This window comes from Mirounga leonina, unplaced genomic scaffold (genome assembly GCF_011800145.1).
Source record: "Mirounga leonina isolate KUSES-001 unplaced genomic scaffold, KU_Mleo_1.0 Mir_53, whole genome shotgun sequence".
Lineage (NCBI taxonomy): Eukaryota > Metazoa > Chordata > Mammalia > Carnivora > Phocidae > Mirounga > Mirounga leonina.
The window spans coordinates 101,689,273-101,714,660 of NW_023270807.1; the positions used below are offsets into that span (position 1 = coordinate 101,689,273).

Here is a 25,388-nt window from a genome sequence, read left to right on the forward strand (position 1 = left end):
GGAAAAACAGTTATTTTATAATGGAGGACAGAAGGCAGGAATGTATTTATGCGGTGATGAAGCTAGAGATAATGAGTCAGTTGTATGCATAAGGGGTTATTTCTCTGTGAAAGAGACCTCCCTCAACTTCATTAGATCCCTGCCCACCTAGTGGGTGGGGAGTAGGAGGTGAGACATTTCTGTCTTCCAGGATATTCGATCTCTAGATACTCTATTACACTCGATCTGTGAATGTGGGCTAGAGGAAAAGACCCATGTTTGCTTTCTTTTAAAATTCTATTTTATAAAATGAGATTTCCTTACATCTGATCTCCTTTGGTCTCAATAAACTCTTGTTACTACTTTTTAGGTATGCATTCTGTCCCACTGGTGTGGATTCCACAGGCCCAGGGCCCCTTGTCACTGTCCCTGTCACTAAGATGTGAGTCCCCAAGTGATGGGAGGTGAATCGTCTCTCACTATGTCACCTGTAAGAATATCTGTCACTGATGCCTCTATTCATATCCCATAAATGCTTCTCCCTCCCATCTTCATTTCGGCAACACTTTCAGGTGTTCAAGAAAGGCCTTGTGGAATGCCTTTATGTTATTATAGCAGATCCAGTTGAAACTGCACATTGGATCATTCCTCTTGTTTATAAGGAAAAAGCTAAGGATTGAAACTTGATGTCTATTGATAGATAATATAATTTTGTTTGGGATTTAGTACATTATTGATCTCCGCTGGCTATGAATTTAGAGTCTTTAATGGACAGTCTTTAGTGGCCTTCACATTCATCAAGAAAGGTTGATTGATAGTCATCTTTGCGCCTCCACTGCCACCCCTGCCCCAGGAACTTGCAAAGGGCACTATGCAAGAGATATAATAACCCTGTCTGAAGGCAATATGCACAGCTGGGAAAGATAACTAAAGAGACTATTTCTTTTTGAGAGATCTACATCATCTCAACAGAAGGCCCAGGCAATTTTGCTAGACCCAGACTGAAAACTATTGCTAACAGACATACTTCAGACAGATTTCATAATCACCAGACTTGCGTGGTACAAATGGTTATGGTGAGCTTCTGAGGCACCCAAGAGACCACTAAAAGTGTCAGACTTAAATAGCACTGAGGTTTTGGTTTGTTTTTTTAAGATTTTATTTATTTATTTGACAGAGAGAGACACAGGGAGAGAGGGAGCACAAGCAGGGGGAGTGGGAGAGGGAGAAGCAGGCTTCCCGTGGAGCAGGGAGCCCGAAGTGGGGCTCAATCCCAGGATCCTGGGATCATGACCTGAGCCGAAGGCAGTCGCTTAACCGACTGAGCCACCCAGGTGCCCTGCACTAAAGTTTTGAAGCGAGAATTAAAAAGTATGATTCAGTTTAATATGTAAGGTTACTACCAGAAAATACTCCTTTGGTTTTCCAAAATTGAAAGGTTGTGTGACCAGCTGTGGTTCTCTCAAAAGGTACTCCCCAATCTCATCCTGTGTGAGGGTTTGAGGTTTCTGGAGGGTATTGAATAACATGGTGTACGTGTCATCATGGTTGACATTATCACATGATTGTATTTTTTCCCATATAAGACAGTGAATGTCATGAAAGAAGACATCACTTTTTTAAAAGATTTATTTATTTTAGAGACAGAGAGAGAGTGGGCGAGAGAGAGCGTCGGGGGGAGGGGGAGAGGGAGAGAGAGAGTCTCAAGCAGACTCCATGCTGAGGTGTGGAGTCCAACACAGGGCTCAGTCTCACGACCCTGAGATCATGACTTGAGCAGAAACCAAGGGTTGGTCGCTCAACCCACTGTGCCACCCAGGCATCCCAGAAGACATCACTTTTGAATGTTAGTATTTCTGAAAGTGAGCTTAATTGACAGTGTCCATTTACATTGCTATTCTGAGGCTTTACCCAAAAGATCGGGGTAAAATCTTAGAGAATTAAAACTTCCTTGAGAGCTTTCCTTTTAAGTACTGCTCACTGGAGTCAATTTATCCCATTAGACACTGGGTATTGAGAAAAAGAAACATTTCCTATTGCCTCAGGCACTGTTTCTTCCAGAACAAGGTTAGTCCATTTTAACCCAGTGTACTCCAGAGGTAAATATCTGTAGGTTGTACAGATACCTGTTCCTTTTTCTATCAAGGAGGCCTGAAACCCAGTCACTGTGTTTTAATATTTTGGGTTTTTTTTTTTTTTTTAAATGAACAGAGCTACCCATTTTTTCTCCGCTTGCAAGCCCTGCTTTAAATGAGTGAAACTCACTTTTTCCAATACCTGTTCTGAGAAAGTCTACACTGTTATGGTCCTTGGAACGGTTGATTTATGTAGGAGAAGGTGCGAGAAGTATTGGTTTTAAAAAGCAGAATTTGATAGAATCGTGCATCTGGTGCTTCTGATGAATATGCAGCCTAGCAGAATTTACAGATAAATGCATAATTAACATCAATACAATGTATGATAATGATCTGGTAGAAGCACATGAAAAGATGTGCAACATCATTAGTTATTAGGGAAATGCAAATTAAAACCACAGAGCCAGTGTGATACCTCTGTACATCTACTAGAATATCTATAATTAAAAAGAAATTCTACCCGAAACTAATAATACATTATATGTTAACTAAATTGAATTTAAATAAAAAAATTGTTTTAAATGATAAAAAAAAATAAGACTGCCGATACCAAGTATCGGTGAGGATGTGGAGCAACTATTGCTCTCATCTATTGTTGGTGGGAATATAAAATGGACAATTTAGCAGTTTCTTAAAAAGTGAAATATATGCCTACTGTATGATCCAGCCATTGGACTCTTAAGTATTTACCCCCCGAAAATGAAAGCCTATGTTCATACAAAAAATTAGTACATAGATTGCTCATAAAAGCTTTATTTGTTTTTTTTTTTTTTAAGATTTTATTTATTTGACAGAGAGAGATATAGCGAGAGCAGGAACACAAGCAGGGGGAGTGGGAGAGGGAGAAGCAGGCTTCCTGCTGAGCAGGGAGCCCGATGCAGGCCTTGATCCCAGGACCCTGGGATCATGACCTGAGCCGAAGGCAGACGCTTAACGACCGAGCCACCCAGGCGCCCATAAAAACTTTATTTGTAATAGCCCCAAACAACCCAAATGTCCAATGAAAGGATCAGCAAATTGTATTTATTTATTGTATATTTCCATACAATGGAATACCACTCAGCGATAAAAAGAATCAACTATTCATACATGGAAGACCATGGGTAAGTCTCAAAATAATTATGTTGATTTACAAAAGTCAGAAAGATGACTCTTAGGAATTAAATTAAAATAGTAACAGTGGGACTATAGAAAGGAGAGGAAGAATTTTAGTGTTACTTCAAAGATAGAATTTGTGAGGTTTGATTAGGGAATGATGACTCCCAGGGGGCATAGACTCTGAGGTCTTTCTCTAGTTGGGGTTTCTCTATATGGTTAGTCACCTACTTAGCAGTAAGGATGGCCCATTCATGTATCAGAAATGATCAGCTAATTGTTTAGTACTTCAAAACTGTAGTAAGGGCTCAATAAGTTGGCCATTTTCCTCCTCCTCCTCTGCTTCTTCTTCCTCCTCATCCTTCTTCTTCTTCCTCCTCTCCCTTTTCCCCTTCTCCTCCTCTTGCTTATTGTTGTTGTTATTATTATTATCATTAGGCATCTGCCATATTGTCAGTAATGATTAGGAAAAACTTTAATCTCCTATTAAAGCCTTTATCAAACAAGGGCACATTAGTATTTACTACTAGAAGTAATTATAGTGTCAACTTTATTCATCTGACTCATTCTCCCCCAAGTTATTTATTTACACATGCTATTTCATTAGACTTTCATTTACATGGTGTGAAAAAAAAGAGCACGGCTTAGTGATGAAACAAAGAAATAGAAATTTAGTGACTTTGCTCTTGCCTGTGCTCTAATTCCTGTTTGGTTTAAGGCAAATAGTTTAAATTTCTTATACCTAAATATCTGCAACTGAATCAGAAATGAAATATAGTAATCACATAGGGCTATTAGAGATGTCTAAGTAAAAAACAATGTCTAAGATAATAAGTTTTAACACTAAGTATAGAACTTTATAAAAAGCCAAGTGGGTTGTGTAAATTAGCATATTTCTATAGATGTGACACTCAGGCACCAAGAAACTTACTGCTACCTTAATGTTCATTCATATACTAGATTTAGAAATAGTTACTTAACTTTCCTATCCAGTGTGCTTCCATTACATGCCATACCATCTAATAGGAAATAGATGCCTCGTTGCATTCATTTCATTGGTAATGACGACTTTTCATTTTAAGTCAGCAGGGTTTTCTTGTCTTGTTTTAGGCTTTGTCGATTTGAGCCTCCATGATCAAGTCCACCTTCTGGAATGTGCCTGGCTAGAGATCCTGATGATTGGACTTGTCTGGCGCTCCATGGAGCACCCAGGGAAGCTCCTATTTGCTCCTAACTTGCTCCTGGACAGGTAAGTGACCTGACTGTAGCTTGGGGGAAGCATATCCTTTATAATCACCAGTTTATTCCTAAAACTCTTTTATTGGTACTCTGTGAAGCACCCAAGAACTTTATGAGATAGATTTACTTTACAAAGGGGTGAATGTGGGAGATATAGTCTAGTGAAGTTCACAGAAAGTTAAGGACAACTTTCTGCTGGATGATGCTAGGCATCATAATAGAGCATCCTCAGAGAAGTTCTGTTATTTCTAATATACACATATATAATTTGTATATCGTATGTACATATACATATAAGATGTATGTTTATATATATACACATATGTATATATATATGTGTATATATATATGTATATACATATGTATATATGTGTATATATATACACATCTATATAACTATGGACTCTAATTTTCTAACTCTACCTTCATCTTATATTAAAAAAATGAATAACCTTCCTTTAATTAAGGTCTCTTTTGGCCCACATACATCAAAACCACAATAGCCTCTTCATTTCCTTCTCCAATTTTCCTATCAGCTAAAGGAGGAAATTTGACCAGCATTCTGAAGACCACTCCCAGTTCTATCAATTCATAAAAGTTACTTGTTCATTTACAGAAGTGAAGATTTCTGTTTTCAAATGTGCAACCTTATTTAATGTGTTTTATTTGGGTTGACGCTTTACATCCATGATGTCCTTTAAACATCACAGCATGCCTGGGAAGCCCACCATTCACACTTGACCAGAAAGAAGCTAAGTTTCAGAGCCATTCTGCTACTCACAAACAGCATCAAACTAGCCAATGGTGGAGCCAAGTTTGGAATTCAAGATCTATCTGGCTCAACACTCATACTGCCTCTGTCCTGTGCACATGTTCTTCATCCTCTTTCTGGGTCAGTGATGCCTCTCTTGGTTTCCAGGCATACCTAGTATTTGTGGGCCACATAACAATTTGAATGGGAAAAGACCATCTTCTAGTTGTTTCTCACAAACTTCCTTTGCCTTTGCTTGGCAGTCTAAGGCTGCCAAGGTGGCTATGATGCATCCTTCCACATTCCTTCACTTTGGAGCTCCCCACTACCTCCCCATCTCCTGTCCCTCTCCAGGCCCCCTAACCTCTGGCAAGCCCTAGTGGAGCAGAGTGACAGCAAAATTTATTTAAGTACTAGAGAACTGTACAGGTATTGCTTACTATTTCGTCATTTTGTGTTAGATAGCTTTTGAAAAACAGTGATGATACAGTTCAAGAAGCAGATTTTGCTGTTCGTGGACTAGATTCCCATATTAGAGTTTGGCAAAATTTTCGAGGATGGCTACGAGTCTTGTTCTTTAGAACTTCGCTCGCACTGTATTCTGTGTCTTTTAGAGGTGTCTCTACTGTTCTCCTTTCCTTCTCTCTCTTCCCCTTGTTTCTCTTGCCATTTTCCCCCTTCCACACCTCTTCTTCTTTGTTTTCCTTTGTTTCTTCCTTCTTTTCTTCTCATCCACCTCTTCCCTCTCCTCCTCCTCCAACTTCTTCTTTCTTAATTTTCTTGTGTTACAGCTGTGTGGTTCTGTGACCAAGTTATAACAAATTTGCAGACCACATACAATCCTTCCCTGCTACAGACTGGAATGTATCTTCAATGCTTAATTTTTTAGGATGTTCATTCATTACTGATCTTCTCCATGATTCCCCATTTCATTCATATCTATCTTTCTGAGTAACACTTTCTGAAAACAGTCATCATGTCATGGCATTTTAAATATAAAAGGGTTTGGGGCACCTGGCTGGCTCAGTCAGTAGAGCGTGCAACTCTTGATCTTGGGGTTATGAATGCGGGTCCCATGTTGGGGGTAGAGTTGACTTAAAAAATAAATGTGAAATGATTTGTGACATTACTCCACCCCAAAGAACTCATTTTGCTAATGAGGTATTGATATTGCCTAGGATTTTGTCCACCACCTGCTTCTCTTCCTTTCCCACATACTTTCATTGTAGGTAATATTCTCTCAAGTCTCTTACTGCAGTGTGAATGAGTGAAATTTCTCATTTCCCTCTGTTCCTACTTTCTTCAGTTCTCGATTGGAAGTTCTCACTTCCTTTAGACCAGGATTTCTCAGTGTCTATGCTACTGACATTTTTAGCAGGTTCATTCTTTCTTGTGGTGACTGTTCCATACATTTTAGGATGTTTAGCAGGACCCTTGAACCCTACGTACTAGAGGCTCATAACACCCCTCCTCCCCAGTGATAACAACCCCAAATGTCTCTGGACATTTCTAAACATGCCCAGTGTGTGGCAGGAGGGGAGGTGCAAAATTGACCCTGGTTGAGAACAACTCTTCTAGACTTTTCTACTTCAGTGAGCTGTAAGCTCTTCAGACTCACCATATCCCTCCCTTGAATATATTATCTGCCTTATCCATTTTGTTCCTTTTCTTTTTTTTTTTACTATTTTTTTTTAAGACTTTATTTATTTATTTGACAGAGAGAGACACAGCGAGAGAGGGAACACAAGCAGGGGGAGTGGGAGAGGGAGAAGCAGGCTTCCCGCTGAGCAGGGAGCCCGATGCGGGGATCGATCCCAGGACCCTGGGATCATGACCTGAGCCCAAGGCAGACGCTTAACGACTGAGCCACCCAGGCGCCCCTTGTTCCTTTTCTTTATTCTCTTTGTTTGTGACATCAACATTCACCTGGACACTGAAGCTATAAAGTTTAAGTTAATCATGGATTTCACACATACCACCCCCCACTAGGTTATCCAGCTATCAAGTCATTTCTGAACCATTTCTTAAATCCATATCTCCCCTTGGTCTCCATCCCTCTGCCCGCATGTGCCCTCTGCACAGGTCCTCACTGTCCCTTCTCCAGATTATTGCCTCTCCACTACCGTCTGTCTCTCTTGGCCACCACCCTTCTTTCTTTCAGTCTGGCCCCCACAGTGTTGCCCCCGATTTCTTTAAGGCACAGTTGTGATCCCAACGCTTCCTGACTCAGCTTCAATTGGCTCTTTCTGTTCCTTAGAAGACACTGTCTAGACTTCTTATCTTGATAATTATGACTCTCTATTATGACTCTCTAAACACAAACATCTGCAGAACCAGTCAAATGCTGTAAATGAGGAAGGCCAGTGGGTGTGAGTCCAAAAGGCAGTGCCGAGGATTAGGTGAAGTTGGTGAGCTCTTGTCCAGGCTAAAAACACCTGGGTACTGAATTCAGCCCGAGGGGCATAAACGTAACTACACATTTCAAGTTTTTCTGAAAGGCTGCCTTTAGGATTCCTTGTCAGCAATATATCCGTTCTTTATGGCTTATTTCAGATGTACTCTTCCATTAAACCCTTCTTTACACTCTCCCCTCTGTAGGTGAAGGGGGCCTTTCCTTGGTCTCAGTTCTTGCGTGTGGTCTGCTCTCAGTCCCCTTCTGCCATGCAGACATTGTGATTGTGTGTCTTCTCTTCCTCACCTGCTCGTAAGCTTCTTGTGGGCAGCAACCAGAGCTTGTTCAACTTTTTCTTACTTCCAATGCACAAAGTCTTCTATGACTCCCAGTAAGTCTTTGTTAATCTTGTTTGTTAATCTCACTGGCTGAGGTCAGCGGGGTGGTTTGTGGCAGTCAGTAGAATCTACATCTGATGGTCATTTCAGCTATCCTTGGCATCCAACTCACTCACTTCTTATTCATTGTTACTCATCAATTCCTGGCTTGGTCCCTTAAAGACTTTGCAGAAATTAAAATCCGTCTGTTTTGAAAAGATTTTTAAAATTACTAAATGTGCTTGGCTTAGGTTTACACTTCTGCTTCTACTCCACAAACCTGTTCTGCAGCTTCTGAATTCCAAACAGGGATAAGCTTCTTCTTATTTTTTCCCATAACTAAAGCCACTATCGAGTAAACTGCTCAAGATCTTAATGCATTTAAGGACACTCAGGCACATTTTACTAATTAGAAAAGTATATAAATAAGTGTAAATTATGTAAATAATATAAAATAAAAAATTAAAAATTTGATTTATAATATAAAATTTTCTACACTTTCCTAATTAACATGCACCCAAATATTAGGAAATTTCAATATTATTAAATTACCCTTTGTATTGGAGGGATGACTCCCTTTGATGACATTGATCTGTGCATACCAGTAAAAATATGTGCTCAGCAGCCCGTTTGAAGTTCCATCTACCTGCAAGATGGTTTTGAGTGATAGCTGAGAATAACTGTTTATGTTTTTACCTTGCAGGCTTCTAGCCCTTTTGATAACATCCAACTCTCTGATTAGCATAAATCACTCTGCCCTCCCTGTTGCTCTTTTCCCATCAGATTGTACACAGTAAACATTTTTTGTAACAAACCATAGAAATCCCTAGTTTCAAAGCTTAACTGACAGCTGGTAAGCACAAAATGAGCATTAGCGTCCTCCTTTTAATTTTAGCTCAGGCTCTGTGACACAACCTTTGAAAAGTCAGCCACCTCCATTGGCTGTTTACCTCTATGATAGAAACAGGGAAAAGAGAGAGCCAAGAGTCCCACGGAGTCCCGTCACCCACAGATTACCAATGCTAACTGGAGACGGGGCTTATCTGCGATTGATGACAATGATGTCCCGTTCTCTCAAACCTTGTGCCTTGCAAGACCATCAGGAGGATAAAATTTGTCCCAGTCATGCCTTGTAGTTACTCAGATGTTAGAACTGGCACACGGGGTTTAGTGATTACAGGAATACAGAACCTGCTGGGTTGCCATCCCACATTTGTGAATGGAGGACATAGTTCCTATCTTGAGTTTATTTAAAAAGAGTTATTGCCTGATTTACTCCCTGATGACAACCCATGGTATCTTGATTCTGGTAGTTCAGAGCTTTCCTGGTAGTCATATGCTCGAAGGCTAATTTTACCCTTGGTCTGCTTAGCCTACCCACACTTTCCAGTTCTTCCCTGTGTCCTGCAGCAATGAGTTCCAAGCACTTCATGCAGTCATCTCTTCCTGTGAAAACCAAGAAATAAAGGTTATTATAAGGTATAAATAAAGAACCCAGTAATTTCTCATGCTGTGTGTGTGTGTGTGTGTGTGTGTGTGTTTTACAAGAGGAAAGTTAAAGATAATAAGAATGCCTGTGAAAGTAATCAGGAAATGGAGAGAACTACTTTCCATTCTAGCACCTAATCCTCTGGTGTGTTTTGGCACCAGAAAACACAAAATATGTCCTCTGTGTCAACTAGGAATGCGTCTCTTCATTTAGTCCTGCTTGAGTGCTCCCGTTGGAAAAATATAGACTGAAAATGTTCAACATCTATCATTCCAGGTGGGGTCTCTTTGCTCTTGCAGGAGTACAGTTTGCTATGGCAGGAAGGCAGATGTCATGTTAGAGGAAACAATGTAAATTGCGTGTTCAGGAAGACTATCCAGTTTCCAAGGGACAGTCTAATTCTGTTTTGCTGGCGCCATCAGTGCTAACAAATTCTGAAAAATATTTGCGGATTTCTCAGTGAAGCCAAAGCACTCTGTTTTGAGTCCTATTCACTCTCAGAGAAACAACTATTCGTCCATTTGAAAAGCAGGGCTTAATTCGACAAATAGAATATTCCTTTCATACAGTATCTGGCCAGAGGGTTGTTGATCTAGCTCTTTCCCTTGCTCCCACATCAGGAGGCTCTGCCTGTAGGAAATGGTATCGAACAGCAGAAAGTTCTACTTGTAGGCATGGGATAGGAATGAGTTCTCTTCCTTAAGAGAAAAACAGGTTGCTGCACCAGAGAAAGCATTTGGCCTCTTCTACTAAATAGCAGACTGTTTCCAGATGATAAAATTATTCATTTTAAATGGAAAAGAAAAAGTCATTTTCTAGAAGCAAGAACATTTCTCAATTTAGCTTGTTTATTGTAAATATTTCAGAAAAAAACTTCTAAATAAAAACATGCAAGTAAAACAGTGCTTCCAGCAACACTTTTATTGGCTTTTTTTTTTTTTTTAAATTAAGAAGGGAAAAATGAAGGGGGGGAATTGGAGGGGGAGACGAACCATGAGAGACTATAGACTCTAAGAAACAAACTGAGGGTTCTAGAGGGGAGGGGGGTGGGGGGATGGGTTAGCCTGGTGATGGGTATTAAAGAGGGCACGTTCTGCATGGAGCACTGGGTGTTATGCGCAAACAATGAATCAGGGAACACTACATCAAAAACTAATGATGTAATGTATGGTGATTAACATAATATAATAAAATAAAAGGAAAAAAGAAAAAAATAATCACTGGAAAAAAATGTAGCTTTTTTTTCCCGTGTAAAGCTTGATGTAAATTCTTTGTAGATTCTTTATTTGGAAGAGTAAAAAATAAAGTTCTGAAATAAGGTGATGAATTCAGAATGTGATCTGTCTAAAGGTTTCTTGGGTATGGAGAGAGGGACCTCTCTATATTATTCCCTTTGCAGATTTTTCCTCTCTAAAAAATGTGTGCTGCATGGAAGGGGGGCATTATAGTACCTGGGGAAGCAGGTGCAGTGGGAGGGGTGGGGGACAAGTGATCCACCCATCAGAAAAGTCAGTCCTGAACTGGAGACAATTTTCGTCACTCTGGGAATTCTGCTGGATTCCCTCTATAACTTTCCAGGTGGGCTTTGGTTTGTGTAACTTTTTGCTTCATTCATATCTCAAGAAATGTGTTCATAACCTTTTTTTCACTCTACTTTATAGAATTGGATAAAAAAAGAAAAGAAAGGAAGGCAAAATTTATTTAACTTCTTTAAATGAGTACAGTACTGTGGTGGGTTGTCTTCTATGCTCTATCTCATTAATTGTATGAGCATACAGGTAAGAAGATTTATATTCTGACTCTGGATCCATTGGTTCTTTCCGGTTCCGAGTCCTTAATTACTCAACGGCAGATGCCAGTTGACTGATTTGTAAAAGTCTTTCATTGAGCATTCTGACAAATCCTGGGAATATGAAATTGTAAACAGTACAGGAGAAAAATTGAGGCCAAAAAGGGGAGAAATTAGCAACCTGCTGTTATTACTGCTTACCTGTCATTGAAAATGAATCAAAATATTTATTTGACTAAAACCCAATTGCATTATATGCTTTAAATGGAGCAATTCTATGACACTTGAATTTTATCTCATGAAAGATATTAAACACACACACACACATACTGGCATTTCAGGAAAAGTCATTTTGGCCATCAAGTCATGAAGGCATTTGTAGGGGTTCTATTGGAAAAAGGCAAAAAAAAAAAAAACCAACAAAAAACTAACCGTTGAAACCAAGGTTTCTCCTTAAAAACAAAAGCAACTAAGTAGCACTATATATTAAACCTTGCTAAGCCACAAGTCTTTAACTTCTCTAGAGGAATAAGCCTGTAAACAGTGAGGATCCACTGAACGTAAAACTGCTCCAGAGGAAAAGGCAGAATTTCAACCCAAGAATTAATCCTGTGTAGGAGGTTAATTTGACTTCTTACATTTTTACATACCATATTATTTTTGTATTTACCATTTACTATTAACAATTAAACATCAGCTTAATGGACTTAAGTATAATCAAAATAGTATTTTTGACAGTTTAATTTTAAAGTATCTTAATGTTACTTAAGGCGTACATGCTACATAGGGATAACCAAATAATCCCCTTCAGATCTGCTTTTGGCACAGGTATGTCTCCATAGTCGGCATCGGAAAGATTTTCACGCATTTTAGCGAGTCCCATTAAAATCCAATGATAAAGGAGGACGACAACTCAAGTCTGTGTAAGTTAGGATTCAGTGTAAGTCAACTCAATAGATATTTATGGAGAACCACCATGTCTCTGGGCTTCTGCATGATACAGGAGGATATGAAAAAAAAAAAAAGAGGTTTAAGAAGCAGACCTGTCCTCAGGGAATTTACTGTCTACTGGTAGAGTAAAGTGGTATACAAATGAATGCAAGCAAAAGCAAGACCTAAGCAGGGTCCCACTGCACTCCAGTTCATTCATGTCTAGTGTTATTTTCCTCCATCAATTTCTAATGGTTATAGATTCAGAGTAAAAATCAGCCCTTGGTTTACACTTGCATTTATATACCGATTCACTCTTGACATTCCCATGCTGGCATAAATATACTTACTATACATTTATCCTGCCTAAAAGTACACTCTGATTATAGATAACTCTAAAGGTGAGAACATTCCACGTGTTGGTCCTTTTGGAGCTGTTAGGAGGGCAGCAAGAGATTTTGGCAAAGGTTTATCAAGGTCAATGATCACAGATTATGCATCTTTGAAATATTACTTATGTCAGGGTATTCGTACTACTTGGATATTTTCCTATTGATGACAGCTCTTAATTTTATGAGTACATTGAGGTTTGGCTTCAGGATAAAAGAAATTACTATGTTTGTTTTCATTTCCTGTTATCGAAATTGTCTTTATTATTAGTGTCATGGTTATATGACCTTATGATCTATGATTAAGTTCCAGTTTTTTTGGTGTTGTTGACTTCTTGTGGGCTCCTAATACAAAGAAAAAGGATGAAGTCTCTGTTCTGAAGCTTCTAGTGGCATTTTAAGTCATTAAATATTCTTATTTGTTATTTTACCTGTATTTTCATTTCATCAAATGGAAGAGAGATGGAAAAAGCATACCATTGGTATTTTCTTTGATTTTTATACCATAGTAGAGAATTAGTTTCTTAACCTGTTTACATGATTTACCACTCTTCATTGCCACTGATTCTAAGATCCATCATGACTTTATCATTGGAAAATAAGAAGCAACAAGCATGATACAATGATAAAGAAAGGTTACTTACTGCATACCCCTGAGAGGAAAGAGCTTCTCCTGTATCTTCCAGGTTTGGTCAGGATGAGCAGTTGAGGCTGCAGCTGGATCCACCTCAGCCTCTGAGGAGAGCAGAGCCTGAGCAAACCCTTACTTCAGTGTGAGTGTGGCGTAGAGCGCCCGGATGAAGGTTTCGAGATCTGTGGTCTTGGCCATTGAAGGGATGACAGTGCTATGCACAGGAGTTAGAAAGACTCAGGAAAGAGTAGGTATTGGGGATATCTGATGAGCTTTTCTTTATACATGTTGAGTTTAAGGTATAGAAAGGATATACTAAAGGCTGTGTTCAGCAGGAAGTTGGATGTCAGAAGAGAGATGGAGATAGAAGATTCAAGTCATCTCCATAGTTAAAAGTGTGGAGTGGGGCGCCTGGGTGGCTCAGTTGGTTAAGCGACTGCCTTCGGCTCAGGTCATGATCCTGGAGTCCCGGGATCGAGTCCCACATCGGGCTCCCTGCTCGGCAGGGAGTCTGCTTCTCCCTCTGACCCTCCTCCCTCTCGTGCTCTCTGTCTCTCATTCTCTCTCTCAAATAAATAAATAAAATCTTTAAAAAAAAAAGTAGAAGTGTGGGGTGAATATGATAAGCAGACAAGACAGTGGAGGAGATGTCTTAAGGGCTGAGGAAAGACCTCTTAAAAGTCTGACCTTTAGGAGTTGTAAGGAGAAGAGAATCCCGCCTGCCAGCCTGGGGCTAAGGCAGAGTTGTTTAACAGCAGCCCAGTCTCTGATTCCAAGGGAGGGATGGATGAATTATGCTAAATACTGCAGAGAGATGTGTAGGAGCAAGGGGAGGGCACTAAGCATTTATTAATTGGGGATCACAGTTGTCCCTAAAGAGGACATTTTTAGTAAAGAGGTAGGAAAACAACAACAACAACAACAACAACCAGAGTATCAATGTGTTAAGTGAAAGTATAATGTATAAAAGAGAAGATGGGCAGGAAAAATTAGGGAAAGGAAATGTAAACTAGCTTTTGAAATGTTTGGTGGTAAAAAGCCATGGAGCTCTAGTTGCTGATAGCAACAGCAAGGGGAGCTGCTGTCCTAGCTCCATCCAGTAATGTCCCATGAGAATTTTTTACTGGCTAGTTGTCATTGTGCTTTTCCACCAGCCATGTATGAAAGGGCTTGTTTTTCCACAGCTTCTCCAGTAGAAGATGTTGTCAAACTTTTGGATTTTTGCCAATCTGATAGGTAAGAAGTATCTCCGGATGGTTTTAATTACATTTCCTTTTACTTTTGAATGGAATCGAGCATCTTATTTATGTTTAAAGGCCCTTTCATTTATTCTTTGGTGAATTGTGTATTCATATTTTTGGCCATTTTTGTACCAGCTTGTCTTTTTCTATTCCTTGATTTTTAGGAACTGTAGGTATGTTAGAGATAGACTAGCTTTCCTCAGTATAAGTTGCCAAAATCCTTTCTCAGTTTCTCATTTGTATTTCAACTGTTTATGGAGGTTTTTGGTGTGCAAAATGCTTTTGGAAGTTAAGTTTTATGGCAAAAATATATTAATCTTTCACATTATTGGAATGGCTTCCCTGCCCCCAAGTTATAATTATATTCCCTTCTGCTTGCTTTTGGTACTTTTTACTCTTATGTCTTGGATCCATCCATTTGGAATTTATCTTGATATACAGTAAGAAATAAAGATTTTTATATTTTTCCAGATGGCTTTCAGTATTGCCAGCACCATTTATGAAAAAATTATTTTCTCAAGTGATTTGAGATGCATCCTTAATTACACGCTCAATTCCTTCATAAACTTAAGTCCTTCTATGAAATTTTACTTATCTTCTAAGGTTTGTCTGCTTATGAATCAATGCCCCATCGCTTTATTTATGACAGCTCCAAATCGGGCTTTAATTCTGACCAGGCTCTATCTCCAGTGCTGCTTGCGGATTTTTCAGGGCTTTACAGGTGATTCTTCCTGGTTTCTTTTTATGGGTGATCTTTAGTATTAACTTGTTTAACTCCATAAGAAAACTTGATAATTTTATTAAGATCATATTACGTATAAGTTGGCTTAAGAAGTATTAATGTCTTTATGAGGTTGAATCTTCCTGTGAACAAGGTGTGCCTCTTCATTTGTTCAGATTATTTTCGTGTGTCTTTCAGAAGTGTTTTCAAGTATCCTTATATATATTTTGCATGTATTTTTAAGATTATGCCTAGCTAGGGGCGCCTGGATGGCTCAGTCGTTAAGCGTCTGCCTTCGGCTCGGGTCATGATCCCGGGGTCCTGGGATCGAGCCCCGCATCGGGCTCCCTGCTCAGCGGGAAGCTTGCTTCTCCCTCTCCCACTCCCCCTGCTTGTGTTCCCTCTCTCGCTGTGTCTCTCTCTGTCAAATAAATAAATAAAAAAAATCTTAAAAAAAAAAAGATTATGCCTAGCTATTATATATATAATGCTAATATAAATAAATACACATATTGTTTACACATAAGTAGATAGTTGATATTACATGTTATTTTTGTACACTACTTTACTGAATTCACTTATTGTTTAGGGTAGTTGTTCTATTAATTTCCATAGGCTTTTCTAATATGTAATCGTATCATCTGCAAATAGTTGTTTTACCTCTTCCTTTCTATCCCTAGGAATCGAAGTGTTTTTTCTTATCTAGATGTGTTAAATAATACCTCTAATACCTTGTAAAAATAATGGCAAAGTAAACATTTCTTTTTTCCTATACATTCCTATTACAAGAGTTTCTATGGATTTCTGTGTTATTAGGTGTTTTTATAAGGAATGAAGGTTATTGTTTTTGCATTGAAATTTATAAGAAAGTTTGGTATGAAATTTTCTCTTTGGGTAGTCTTTACTAGTTTTTGTTATTAGTGTTACACATGCCCCACAAAACGAGTTTGGAAGTTTTCTTTTCTATGCTCTGAAAAGTTTAAGTAGCATTGGGATCAGTTGATCTTTAAATCTCCAAATTTTGGTATGTTTGTCTTTCAAAACCTTCTGGACCCGGTGGCTCTCTCAGAGAGGGGCTCTTTGAACACTTTAATTCTTTTTTTTTCTTTTTTTTAAGATTTTATTTATTTATTTTGGAGAGAGAGACAGAGATAGCAAGAGAGAGTACAAGCAGGGAGGAGAGGGAGAAGCAGGCTCTCTGCCGAGCAGGGAGCCTGACGTGGGGCTCGATCCCAGCACACTGGGATCATGATCTGAGCTGAAGGCAGCTGCTTAACTGACTGAACCACCCAGTCACCCCCACTTTAATTCTTCTGTAGTAATTAGTCTCTTTAGACTTTTCACCTCTTCTGGAGTCAGTTTTGGTATATAAATCTGATCAAGTTATTTATTTTTTCTAGATTTTCAAATTATTTGCATTGAATTGGATAAAATTTCTGATGATTTTAAAAAATTTTCCTCTGGCTTGATGGTTACTTCCACCTTGTAATTTATTTTGTGTTTTTATCCTTCTTTTAGAAAACTTAGGTCAGCTAGTGGTTTCTGTATTTTGTCAATTCTTTTCCCCAAAAGACTAGCTTAAATTTTTTCTTATTAGTTCTACTGGTTTTCTACTTTCTAACTCATCATTATATTTTTGACTTCATTAAGTCCTTCCTTTTGCTTTCATTCAGTTAACTTTGTAGTTCCTTCTCTAGCTTTTTGAGTTGATTTTAAAATCATTTATTTTCATATCATAATAGAGGTAATGCAAAGAGTTAATGCAGTCTTCTCAAAGGTCTTCCTTGGTTATGTCCCATTGATTCTGATGTATCTTGCTTTTATTATCCTTAGAATACCCTTATCTATCTATTCTATCTACCCTTAGAATATTATCCTTAGAATAAGGATAATAAGTAAGATAAATCCTATATTCAGCAACTTCACATTTTATTTTCCCTTTTATTCAAGAGTTGTTTAATAAACAGTTTAATTTCCAGGGTATTTTTTGTTTTTTGTTTTGTTTTGTTACTAATAAACTTTTTTTTTTTTTGCTTTGGGAGTCAGAGAATACTGCTTATATTATTTCAATTATTTTTGGGACTTATTAAGGTTTTCTTTGTAATCTAATGTAAGTTCAGTTTTTCTAAATGTTCCATATACACTTGTTATGAAAGTTTATGTATTCTTATTAAGGCAGAAGGTAAAGTATCTGCCTGTGTTTATTTATCTTTATATATGCTATAATTTCTTTTTTAATATTATTATGTTATGTTAGTCACAATACAGTATTTCCTTAGTTTTTGATATAGTGTTCCATGATTCATTATTTGCATATAACACCCAGGGCTCATTGCAATACGTGCCCTCCTTAATACCCATCACCAGGCTAACCCAACCTTCCACGCCCCTCCCCTCTGAAACCCTCAGTTTGTTTCCTGGAGTCCATAGTCTCTCATGGTTTTTCTCCCCCTCTGATTCCCCCCCTCCAGTTGTCCCTTCCTTCTCCTAATGTCCTCCATGCTATTCCTTATGTTCCACATATGAGTGAAACCGTATGATAATTGTTTTTCTGTGCTTGACTTATTTCACTTAGCATAATCCCCTCCAGTTCCATCCATGTCGATGCAAATGGTGGGTATTTACCCTTTCTGATGGCTGAGTAATATTCCATTGTATATATGGACCACATCTTTATCTGTTCATCTGCTGAAGGGCATCTCAGCTCCTTCCATAGTTTGGCTATTGTGGACATTGCTGCTAGGAATATTAGGGTGCATGTGGCCCTTCTTTTCACTACATCTGTGTCTTTGGGGTAAATACCCAGTAGTGCAATTGCTGGGTCATAGGGTAGCTCTATTTTTAATTTTTTGAGGAACCTCCACACTGTTTTCCAAAGTGGCTGTACCAACTTGCATTCCCACCAATAGTGTAAGAGGGTTCCCCTTTCTACACATCTTCTCCAGCATTTGTTGTTTCCTGCCTTGTTAATTTTTGTCATTTTAACTGGTGTAAGGTGGTATCTCATTGTAGGTTTTTATTTGAATTTCCCTGATGGCTAATGATGTTGAACATTTTTTCATGTGTTTGTTAGCCATTTGTATGTCTTCTTTGGAGAAGTGTCTGTTCATGTCTTCTGCCCATTTTTTGACCTGGTTATTTGTTTTTTGGGTGTTGAGTTTGAGAAATAATATGTTGACTTGGTTATTTGTTTTTTGGGTGTTGAGTTTGAGAAGTAATATATTCTGTAATTTCTGCTTAATGGAAATCTATGACCTGTTATATCTAATGCATACATACTTATATTTGCTTTAGCTCTATTGCCCATTATAGATTTTTGTGTTGCAAAGTTTTTTATTCATTTTACCTTTTCTCTGGATTGAATTTTACCATCTAATGTCAAGATCATGACCCCTGGTTTCTTTTTATTCTCACTTACTTAATATATTTTTCTCATTCTTTATTTTTCATATCTGAATACCTTTGCTTTAGGTCTCTGTTTTGTATGGTCTATAATTGAATTTTACTTTATTAGCTAATCTGGGAATATTCTTTAATAGGTGAGTAAACCCAATTTATATTTATTGATACAAACTTTATGTTTGATTTAAATTCTGTTATTTTGTATTTCCCACATATTAAATGGTCTTTTTGCTATTTTTATTTGTCCATTTTCTTTTATTGTTAAGTCTTTTTATTTTTGTTTTGGTTGCTGGATTTACATCTATTTAGTCAGTTCTTCCTTTATAAACCGTGTATTTCCTACCATGAGTGGTAGTGAAGTTAGCTGGAAACTTAACATCCTCAACCACCCTGGAATTTTAGCCACTAGGGTTATTTTTGTGTTAAACTTTGCAGTGTTAGGTATACTTCAGCTTCTGATTTATTGGAGACAAGTATTATCAGTTTATTCAGTCAATACCTATGGGGTAATCATTAGCTAATAATTTCTATGACTCTTCCTTTTTCATCTTATTTTTATCACTTGTATTTTTATACACTGTTACAGCTTATAATACTTAGATGCTCTTTTTTATAGCACTGAACCCCAATTTTTAGTGTTAACTCTATCTTTAACATACTTAATGTCTACCCTCAGACCATATGCTGCTGATGGTTTTCTAATCTTTCTCTGTGTTGTTTTTTGTTTTTTGTTTTTGTTTTTGTTTTGGTTGTCTGGCGCTTCATTTATCAAGAGAGGTTCATGGGGATGCTTTTTTTTAGTTTTAAAATGTTTATAATTGTTTTTCTGTGTCCTTTATGTGGAAAGATTGGCTATATACAAAGTCTTTGGCTCACATTTTTCCTCAAGTATTTTTAAATGATTGCTCCATTGTTTTCTAGTATGAAATGTTGCTGGCAAGAAGCTGGATGGTAGTCTGATTTTCTTTTTCCTTATTAGTGATTTGGACTCTGTCTGAATGCTACAGGTTTTTTTTTGTTTTGTTTTTTGGTGGTTTTTTTTGCCCCCATAGACTTAAATTTTAGTAATCTTATTAAGCTATATCTCTTTGCTGACCATTTTAGGTCAGTTTTCCCACACACAAAGGATACCCTTAACCTGTACTTTATATTTATGACTTTCTCTTAAATCCTTTTATTGTTTTTCTTTACTCTTTATCTTTGCATCCTTTGTCTCCCACACCATGTTGTCCATAAAGCCTATTTGCTGTTATGTCCTGTCTAATTTAGTCTGCTTCTGAATGTTTTTCCTTGATTTTCAGATTTATTTTAAAAATGTCTCAGTTTTGTTTTATTTGTTTCTGTTGCCTGACCATATCATTTCTGTATTTTCTGTTTCCAATATGTGCAACTATTCAAAGATTTTACCATATTCCTCAGTACTTTTAATTCTGAAATACAAGGCTACAGTTTTCACTTACTTTGTGGATAGCAGTAGCACAAAGAGCTGAATTGTCAAAGCAGACCCCACTAAATCATAGATCTCACTCCAAACACCAGGTTTTTACTAACAACTAGCAAAGGATACAAGCTAAAGATGGGCCATGCTACTCACTTTCTGTATTTTGTTAGTATTTCTGTAGATAAAAAGTCTATGAGATTAGCTTCTGTCCTTTAGCAGCTGCATCCCATAAAATAAAAAATTCCAGGTTTCTATTTTTGTTTTTCCCTTTTTTTGCCATGAGCAATTTAGACAGACTTGATATATCTGGTATAAAACATTGTTAGATAAGAGCTTGTTTTGCTATCTTTCTGTTATTCAATTCCAGCAGAATCTTTATAAGATCCACTTAATCAACATACAATATACAAAACCAAATCTATTTTTTATACCAGCAACAAATACAAAATTAGTATATATACATACATAATATATTATACATATATGTAATTAAATATTACATAATCAGATGCATAATTAAATATATACTTAGATATACTTTAATTTATAAATTATATATACTTTTTATAGTAGTAACAAAAACTATAATGTAATTTGGAATACTTTTTTTTTAAAGATTTTATTTATTTGAGAGAGAGAGAGAGCGTGAGTGGGGGAAGGAGCAGAGAGAGAGGGAGAGGGAGAGAGAGAATCTCTTAAGCAGACTCCGCACTCAGTGGAGCCTGATGCGAGCTTGATCTCACGACCCTGAGATCATGACCTGAGCTAAAACCAAGAGTCTGACTCTCAACCGACTGAGCCACCCAGGTGCTCCTTTTGGAATAAATTTAATAAAGAAAGGGCAGGAGCTCTATAGAGACAATTAGGTACCTCTATTGAAGACATTAGGAATATAGAGCATTAAAAAGAAAGCTATGCCATGTTTATGGCTAAGAAGTTTTATTATTGAAAATGTATCAATTTTCCACAAATCAATCTATAAATTCAGTGCATTTCCAAGCAAAATTCTGGGTTTCTTGTAAAATGTATGTGGTAGAAGTCAAAGACCAAGTATAGCCTAAATGCTTCTGAAGGCTGAGATTAAGATGGGAAAGTTGGGTAAAAAACCATAATAACTAAGCTATAAAGTCATAAAGCTATTATAATTAAGACAATGTGGTATGGCATATAAATAAGCACATTGACTAATGAAATAGAAAAGGGAGTTCAGAAACTGACATTTAGGAACAATTGACCTATGATAGAGGGAACAATGAGATTTGGAGGGAAAAGAGGAACCATTACATTAATGGTCTTGGGACACCCGGTTATCTATGTAGAAAAATAAATAAATCGGATCCCAATTCCTACCATGTGAAAAAATTAATTCCAGATGAATGAAGGACTTAATTGAGACTCAAAGCTAGAACTTTTATAAGAAAATGTAAGAAAAAGTCTATGGCAGGGTTGGGCCTTATGTCTGAAAAAAGACAAAAAGTACTAGCTGTAAAAGAAATATTGAAAAAGTGGCTCTCTCTGCAATGAACGCATTTTATAAAGAAAATAAAAAGAAAGTAGGTTGTAGAGAAATGGATATTCATTTTTTATTACACTTTTTGAAACATACATGTTGTTAAGATCCTTTTGTTTGGCTTAAATACGACACTGACAATATAAGGAAAGAGAGAACAACCCAGACAGCCTCAGCAGCCTTCCCTTTGCATCCACCGTCAGCTAAGTCAGGAATGGGCACCACTTTAAGTTCTCTGAAATGTGAAATGGAAATACTTGTGGAGGGCCCTCACAGATGCATTTAGAGATTGTATGCTCAGGAAAATGGAATTGAAATGTTTTAGTAAGAGTCATGGGCCCAATCCTTGAAATAGATGTTGGTAGAGTTTTCTATAGTATGTAATTACAACACAATAAGACTCAAAAGCATTTCAATAAAGTGTGGGTGGAAGAGAAGCTGGCTACTTCAAGGGCTTCATTAGTTTCTGCAGACTGGAGCTCTCCAGGCCCTTGGGAGGAACCCTGTTTACCTTGGTTTAGAATCAATTTTAACTATCACTGAGGCCCCGGAGGGTCAGAGTGCAGCACCAAGTCCTTGGGAATACACGGGTAGGGCAAGAAAGGAGAAAAATGTTTTTCTAAAAGCCCAGGAATGGGCTCAAGTTTTGTTGACCAGTTGTTTCCAGAACAATATGTTGTAGTGCCAACCACTGATGAAATGATAGGATTATACTCCAATCCCTACTTTAGTTTCTTAAAGAAGTTTCTGGTAACATAGAGTAATGCCCAGTTTAGTGTTATTCTGTTAGACTAAAGGTATAATTTCTACATGTATTGTGGCCTGAAGCTTTGGAAATATTTAATAAGGGGAGAAAGAGAAAATGAAAGAGAGGAAGATAGCATGAAAACAAATGAACAAGAAAACAAAGGCCAGAACGTTGCCCTTTAGAATAAAAGTGATGAGAAAGACACATTTACGCATAAAGGACACATAGATCATCTCTCATTTCTTTCCTGAAAGTGCCATCCACATGACTCTGCTTGGAGTAGAACAGGTTCACCTGGCCTTTGAGGTCACATAGATGATGTTGAGCCTTGCTGTTAATGAGACTCAGTGAAATTTTCATAATTTTTATATTAGTTTCTAATAAGCATTCATCAACTATTACCTTTCCCTCTCTTAGACTGCATTGCTTAAAAAAGAGAAGAGAGTTGTAGGAATCTTCAAAGTCTTAGCACAGCAGTAGCTTGGAGATCAACCAGGGCATGGTTCTCCACACTCACGTTCAGATACATAGATATGTGTGTGAGGAGGGTCCCTGAGAGGCCTTTTAGGAGGGTTGAGCTTGAGGTAGGGCCCAATAGAGAGGAAAGGCACATGAACATGAGCCCAGCTGGAGAAGGGGATGGTTGTGGAGGGGGCTATTCTGTGTGATGTCTGAGAGCCCAGCTCTGAAGCCAGACTGCAGATTTTCTACCAACAACCTGTGACTTGGGGCAGTCGTTTAACTTCTTTGTGCTTCAATTTCTTTTTCTGTAATCATAGTATCTTTTTCATGGAGCTTGATGAGGATTCAGTGAGTGGATGTCAAGTGCTTGGACCATGCTTATTAGCACGCAGTAAGAAGAGAATAAATGTTAGCTTTTACTGTTATTGTGTCATTATTGTTAGGCTTGGTAGTAGAGCTAATCGCATCATGGCCTAATCTATGAGATTTTGTTGGTGCTAAGAGTAACAGTATCTTAAGAAGTTTGGTCACCAAAAGTGGAGCATGGTAATTCAAGAGAATGAGTAAATAAATACTTTTACCCTTTTGTAGATGTTAGTAAATCTATAAAATCTTGAGTGTATTAGGTATGATTTTTGAGACTTACTTCATTTGCTCTTACAAAGTCACTGAATCATTATTTAAGAACTGAAATAGCAGGCGCCTGGGTGGCTCAGATGGTTAAGCGTCTGCCTGCGGCTCAGGTCATGATCCCAGGGTCCTGGGATCGAGTCCCACATCGGGCTCCCTGCTCAGTGGGAAGCCTGCTTCTCCCTCTGCCTCTGCCTCTCTCTCTCTCTCTCTCTGACTCTCATGAATGAATAAATAAAACATTAAAAAATGATTAAAAAAAAAAAAGAACTGAAATAGCTTTTGAGGCTTAGGGTGGTGCTCTTCAAATTGTCTTCCGTGGTTCTTTCCAAGGAGATGACCAAGGGGTGGTCTTGAAGGAAGGAAGGAAGGAGTGGGTCTGTGGGACATACTCACAGTTCTTCCAAAGCAGATGTACTTTATTCTGTTTTATAATTGGAGTGTCACATATTTTAGTTAATAAGGGTGCCACTTTATTTTTTTTATTTTTATTTATTTTTTAATGGTTTTATTTATTTATTTGACAGAGAGAGACACAGTGAGAGGGGTTAAGAGATTTGCCTAAGGGTTACACAGCCATTTACTGACAGAGGGGGGGCCAAGAATACAAGTCCACTTTTCCTGGCACAGTGCTCTTTACTAGTTACATGACACACCTGTTGCTGCACAGTGCAAGATGACTACATTTTTCAGATTTTAGAAAAATCGAAAGAAAAATTTAAAAATACACTTCTCTGAGCACCTAAATGTGAGAGCTACAAGAAAAAACTGCCAGTAACTTGGCAGACACATATCCACTCCCCCCACCATATTGGAAACAGCTTTCAGTCTCACTTGCCCTTCTTCAAATAGATATGTTTGTTTTACGTCCAAATTTTTATCTGATTAAAACTTAGATTTAGAAGCGTTACATGAAGTTATTGGAAAATAGAAATTACATGGTGAACTCAAGGCAAAGATTGTCGATAATAAAAGAAAAGACAAAAAAGATGAAGGAAACAAAAGAACTCCAAAAGAACGGTAAACATTAAAGAGCGATACTCAGTTGAAACAGGATTGTTTCAAATGTGAGCTAAGAAGTCCTGGTATCTTCTGTTGACTCTGTTCATGGGCCTAGTTTGTGAATTGGCTTCAAGGGGAAGCCTCTCTTAATGGTTGCAGTTCCAATTTCAGTATGAAAAGCCTGAGATTCTAAGAGGAAGATAGTGTTCAGGTCACTTCTGATTCTACTTTTTTAATTCAAGTTTCTTGGATTGTTTGGCAAAATGGTTTGCATTTGCTGCTCTTCCTTATTGGATTTCAAAGCCAGGACAGTTTTTCCTAACCTTAAAACCAACCATTAAAATAACTACCTTGTTCTATTTCTTACCCTAATGAAAAACATGAAACATTTCTCTTCTAAAAATGGAGTCTGGATTGCCTCAAAACATCTTGTACTCAGGCCTCGGTTCCATGCCACCTCCTCAAGGACAAGCTAGCAAAGGTGGCCCTCTACCAATTCGCCTGGGTTCCCTGTTTTAATTCCTAAAAGCACTTATCACAATCGGAGGTTATCTTATTGTATTTATTTGAGTGTTTTCTGCCTCTACCACTTGAGTGGAAGCTTCAGGAAAGTAGGGGCTTTGACTAACTTGCAAACTGCTTGGGATTGAATAAGAGCTTGATAAATCCCAACTGAATGAGTGGCTAGGATCCCTGTGAGAATTCTAGGTCTCTGATTTAGTCATTGGAATTCCAACATTCTATATTGGATATGTGTCATTTGTCTTAAAGGATGGTGAATGGATTAAGGTTTTATGTTAAAAAAAAAAAAGGAAGGAAGGAAGGAAGAAGAAAAGGAAGGAAGGAAGGAAGGAAGGAAGGAAGAAAGAAAGAAAGAAAGAAAGAAAGAAAGAAAGAAAGAAAGAAAGAAAGAAAGAAAAGAAAGAGAAAGAAAGAAAGAGAAAAGAGAGAAAGAAAGAAAGAAAGAGAAAGAAAGAAAGAAAGAGAGAAAGAAAGAAAGAAAGAAAGAAAGAAAGAAAGAAAGAAAGAAAGAAA

At 37.7% G+C, this 25,388-nt stretch overlaps 1 protein-coding gene across 4 annotated transcripts in view; it reads left to right on the plus strand.

Annotated features, from left to right (window-relative positions):
• The window catches only part of ESR1 (estrogen receptor 1), a 387,332-nt gene that overhangs the window by 305,093 nt on the left and 56,851 nt on the right, over positions 1-25,388 (plus strand). For all 4 annotated transcript variants that reach the window (XM_034991026.1, XM_034991025.1, XM_034991028.1 and 1 more), the window contains exon 6: positions 4,320-4,458. In XM_034991026.1, coding sequence (XP_034846917.1) covers positions 4,320-4,458 — 139 coding nt within the window. The remainder of the gene's footprint in view (positions 1-4,319; positions 4,459-25,388) is intronic.